This window comes from Branchiostoma belcheri, unplaced genomic scaffold, assembly GCF_001625305.1.
Source record: "Branchiostoma belcheri isolate BF01 breed outbred unplaced genomic scaffold, Haploidv18h27 scaffold173, whole genome shotgun sequence".
NCBI classification, from domain to species: Eukaryota; Metazoa; Chordata; class Leptocardii; order Amphioxiformes; family Branchiostomatidae; genus Branchiostoma; species Branchiostoma belcheri.
Genome location: NW_017803191.1, coordinates 460,641 through 465,536, shown reverse-complemented (window position 1 = coordinate 465,536; position 4,896 = coordinate 460,641). Strand labels below are relative to the sequence as shown.

General features: G+C 40.9%; 1 protein-coding gene and 1 long non-coding RNA gene across 3 annotated transcripts in view; both read right to left on the bottom strand.

Annotated features, from left to right (window-relative positions):
• Nucleotides 1-1,769, bottom strand: part of LOC109466989 — a 5,988-nt gene extending 4,219 nt beyond the window's left edge. For both annotated transcript variants that reach the window (XR_002140057.1, XR_002140056.1), the window contains exons 1-2: nucleotides 699-1,769; nucleotides 233-346 (exon numbers count right to left, since the gene is read on the bottom strand). This is a non-coding gene — a long non-coding RNA (uncharacterized LOC109466989). The remainder of the gene's footprint in view (nucleotides 1-232; nucleotides 347-698) is intronic.
• A 1-nt stretch (nucleotide 1,770) lies between these two features.
• The window catches only part of LOC109466986, a gene marked incomplete at its 3' end in the record, with an annotated part of 3,862 nt that continues 736 nt past the window's right edge, over nucleotides 1,771-4,896 (bottom strand). The window contains exons 3-5 of the mRNA XM_019764873.1: nucleotides 4,655-4,723; nucleotides 4,429-4,521; nucleotides 1,771-4,094 (exon numbers count right to left, since the gene is read on the bottom strand). Of these exons, the coding sequence (XP_019620432.1) occupies nucleotides 1,771-4,094; nucleotides 4,429-4,521; nucleotides 4,655-4,723 (2,486 nt within the window). The remainder of the gene's footprint in view (nucleotides 4,095-4,428; nucleotides 4,522-4,654; nucleotides 4,724-4,896) is intronic.

Genomic DNA, 4,896 nt, shown 5'->3' with positions numbered 1-4,896 from the left:
TTCAAAATGACGTTAATGGCAACAAAGTACATGTATTGCAAATTGCTACTCATTCATTATCTTTGAAGAACCATGTATTTTTACTTCCCCCCAAACAGTACTATAATGAATGTGATACTGTTGGGAAATCAGAAGTTGTCAGTCAGAGGTTGGTTATACGAGTATCAGCAATTAATCTTAATATCTATATGTTGAGTGCTTGAGGCAAAACCACCCATTGACATACACGTACCATTCGATGACATGTCTGCTTTGGTTGGAACCAACTGCTCTGTGTATGATATATGTTGGGGAGACCAGTAGAACAAGCTGCTTGACTTCCCATCATGACATGTAGATGTTTCTGCTAAAATTGAGAACCACAGAATAGATGAGACATAAGCTTGCCCAATGAACTGGAGAGGTGTGGACAAATTAATAGAATTATCTTTGAACTGCCTTGTGATCAAGAGAGGAAAAGATTTCAGTACCAAGGACATAAACATAATTGTTCCATTTGACAAAAGTTGCAATTTTACATGGACATATTCAGAATCTGTTTTAGATGTTATACAAATGTTTTCAGTGCAAGATTATTTTCATAAAAGACAAATATGTTTAATGACAAACTTACAAGGTTACTTCACTACTTGTGTGAACTACACTTAACACATGGGGATAACCAACTTTAAACCAGAGTACAGAAAATTCCATCTTACCATAGAGTGTCCCAGTGTCAGATTCTGTGCCTGGTACTCCCTCTACAGTGTGGTCCCTGATATAATGCAGTGGTTCATCTGGAACTGTCTGGTCCATCACATCACAACTTGACTCTTTTGGTTCAACTTGATATCCCATTGGGGTTCTATGACTGACAGGGGTGATGGCATTACAAACAGCACCATTCTCTGCAGTATTCTTACAAGGAAACATTGCAGTCATGTCTGGTAGGTTTTCTTTTTCTGAGGTGGTTTCTGTAAGGCTTGTACTGGCTGTGGAGACATCACCATCAGAATGGCAAGTGTCTGTAGATGGCAGATGATGTGCCATCTGAAAGTTATTGCTGTTTGCTTTCATATCTTTATGAAATTCTTCATTGGAAGGTATCCTTTCAGTAAAAATACTGGTATGTGCAGTGTCTTCTTTGTGGCTTGCTTTTCCCACATTTGTATTGTAGTCAAGTAAAGCAAGTGAAGACGTGCATGTACTGCCTTGAGTAGTACCATCGGTGGATTGCACCTGCTGACATTTGTGACTTACCGGTAATCCTACCAAGCTTCCATCACAATGATCAGTCAAAGACATACCCTCTTTTGTAGTTACTACGTCATCCTCAGGAGCAGAGGTTTCGGCATGGATGCCTTTGTTATGTGTGAGACTTAGCTTCGGATGGCTGTCACAGTTTATGTTGTACGACTTTGCAATTGTTTCCTCATTGGCCACTCCAGATTGGCTGTTACTGCACTGACTTGCAACCCTTTTCACAATGCCCTTGAAATTGTTTGCTTCTTCATCCTCATCATTGAAAACCGCTGCTGCACTATCTGCACACAGTTCTTGATTGTTACTGACACCAACTTGAACACTGCTGGCCTGGTCAAGTTTCTTGTTGTCTCTGCTAACTAAGGGGACGTAGCTTGATGATGACCTGAAGAATGCTTCATCAATTTCATCTATGCTACTTTCTGAACTACAGCCAGATGGAGTATTAGAAGATGTAGTAGTTCTCTCCTCTAATTCAGGTCTTGCCAAACACCCTTGCTCAACTGTGCTGTTAGTAACTGCCTGCAGTTGATCATCCACATTCACTTTGTAAGATTGTTCATCAAGCACTGGGGAAGTGTCCATTGAATTCTCCTCTATTGCCTTCTCTTTAGATTCTTCCCTAGACGGACTGTCCCATTGCTCTATTTTGATGCCTGTCCAGCTTGGTCTCAACTCATCAGATGCTCCCATCAGAGATCGCCTGTGTAGGGGTGTGTGTTCAGGACTACTTGAGAAATGTTCCAGAGGAGAAACTGGGCAGTGACCAGCAGTGAGCATAGGAATGTCATGTTCATCGTCTGTTTCATCCAATGGGAGTGATTCCATACAACAGAGCAAGTGTTCTACCTTGGAGTAAATGCTACTGTCTGGCTGAGAACAATCTGGAGTAGGCAACATCTCCAGTGGTGTAGACATTTCTCCATCATAGACACTATCAGTATCATCATCAGTAGTACATACACATTCCCATCTTCCCTTTCTCTTGGTACAAACACAGCTCTCGTGTTCTTCCACCTCAGGTAACTCATCTATCTGCTCCATGACTTGAACATGCAGACGTGGACTTTTCACACATACTTCTGACGGATACACAGTGGCCCTAACATGGAAATCCCTCTTTTCATTGGAAGTGACACTTGAACTTGTCTCTCGACAGTTAGTTTCCATGTCTTCACTGTCTTTGACAGAGACCTCTTTAACAACCATAGAAAGGAGGAGGTCTATGATATTTGAGACTTTCTCAGAAGAGTTACTGGTGACATCTGCTACTTTCTCATTTTGTTTGGGGTTTAAGTAGTGCCTTTCCATTTCTGCATCTAACAAACATACATCAGGAATACTTGTCTGGTCAGAAAAGGCGACTCCAGGATTTGTTTTCCTTTCTTCTTGAAAGTCAACAGTGTTTCTGCTGTTGTGCCCCAACATTTTAAAGAAATAGCTTTCGGTTGTTGTCAGTGACCTCTCTACTGGATTGTCATGATATTGTGGAAACTTGTTTAAAGCACTGTTGTCTTTTGCATTTGTCATGTCAGTCATAGCCTTATGCTGCTCTTTTTCTGAAGGAAATTGGCATGCAAAAGGAGATGGAATTTCAGTGCCATTACTTTCCATCATGGTATCATCTAGTTCTGTCACATTCAGTTTGTTCTCTTGTTTGGCTGGAAGGCTATAGCTAGAGATATCATTCTGACATAAAGAAAGTGAGGGGCTAAGTATGAGAGCTGGTGTTACACAAGTGGTAACCGATATCTCATCCTTGTTGACTAGTCCTTCTGACAGGTCTGACTCCCTAAAATTGCTGCTATTTGTAACAAAAAGTCTCTTCTCAACTTCTTCACTTTTCCCAGGCACATATTCTTCATTGATCACAAGACGCTGTGAGCGGATTATGCCTGGGTCTGTCTCTGCATCCTCACCACAGGAAACAAACATGTCATCTTCATCAGCAGTGGGACCATCATTTTCATCATCAATATGACCTGCCCTTCCAGGATGGGTTGGGACTACGGAATTGTCTCCAGATCTTTCATCAGTGTCACATATGCTTGTTGCTCCATTCTCTGTCCCACATTCTTCTTTCTGTAGACTCTGAGCTTTCATTCTGGTGACACCAATACCAATACTGGTGCAAGGTGGAACATTGATGCCACATGATTGTTCAAGTACGTCACATGACAAATGGAGGCAACTCTCATCCTGTGTTGTATTTGATGCTGAGACATTTGCCACTTTTCCACTAGATGAGTTTGTTATCTCATCCTCTCGCATGCATGGCTTATTGATCTTGTCTGACATTTCCCTACTAACCTCAGCATCCAGATGACCTTTTCCACAGACAGTTGCAGGTACATGTCTGTCTGTGTCTACCATTCCTGTCTCTTCTTGAAGGCTGTTTTGACAACAACTTGTTGCTATATCTTCATATTCACACCTACTGTTCTCATCATCTTTAGAATCTGACTTGGACTCTTGTCCCATGGATTTTGAACCATCGTTAATAACATTCTGGCTCTTGTTCACTGAGATTGTCTGATGTAACCCTACCATTCCATGAGGTCTATTAGTCTTCATTTCACAGACATGAATGTCATCTTCAGTAGTTTGACTGTCATGCTTATATTTCTTTGGCTCTAGTTCCATCAAACTATCTGTACCGTTATCAAATGATCTCTTCCTGCACGGATCCCTTTTTCCTTCCCCACCAGGGACAAGTACAGTATGTAACTCGTCTACACCCAAATTTCCAGCTTTCAGATCCCTTCCCTGGTTGTCTGTTGTGTCCAGAGATTTCGCAGAGCTATACAGTTTGATGGAGTCAGTATGGCTGTCTATTATTCTGCTGAAATTGGCTGAAAATCAATACAAACACTTTGGTCAACAATCAACAAACATGTCATGTTGCTAGAATTTAGCGTCATAGAAAAAACACAACTTGCAAGGTACATTTGTACAAAATTACTCACATGATTTTATCTAAAAGAGTATATAGAGTTGGATCACCTGTTAACTGTTCCCCTATGTTGCGTACTATGTTAGTCAGCCTGAATGTCATACATTCAAAGTATTGTTTTGATTTGTGAATCCAGCTTTAGACCTTTTAGAAGAAGCTATGAATTTCCTACATCATAAGTTATAACAGTGTGCAGCAATTACTAGTACATGCAACGGTTATATCTTACAAACCTGTTCCAAGGTGAATGTTGCCAAAAGGAGAATCTTCTTTCACACCAATAGCTGGCCAAGTCCAGGTGTTAACTGCCCCTCTGTGTACTTCACCTGTCATAGAGAATAGAAATTTACTATACACTCTTGTACTTGTACGTAGCACATACATTTAGATCAATGAATTATCTTTAAAAATCATGTTTTCGACAAAATAATTTGACTGCAGCCTCTACAAGAGCCTTACCTTCATCTCCATGGAAAGTCAGTTTTGCTTCATCCCCAATGCCAGGTAACTGGTTCACAGACACATCACCTGGTACCTCTCTGTCAGTAGTCATACTCATAGTGGTCTGGAGCTGCACTGGAAGTTCTTTATCTGCTACTGAAACAAAAAATAACATATACACCAATCGTCACGGTACACACGGCGTGACATTCCCTACGACTGTAACCCTTTCATGACACACACGAGTTGGAATTAAAACT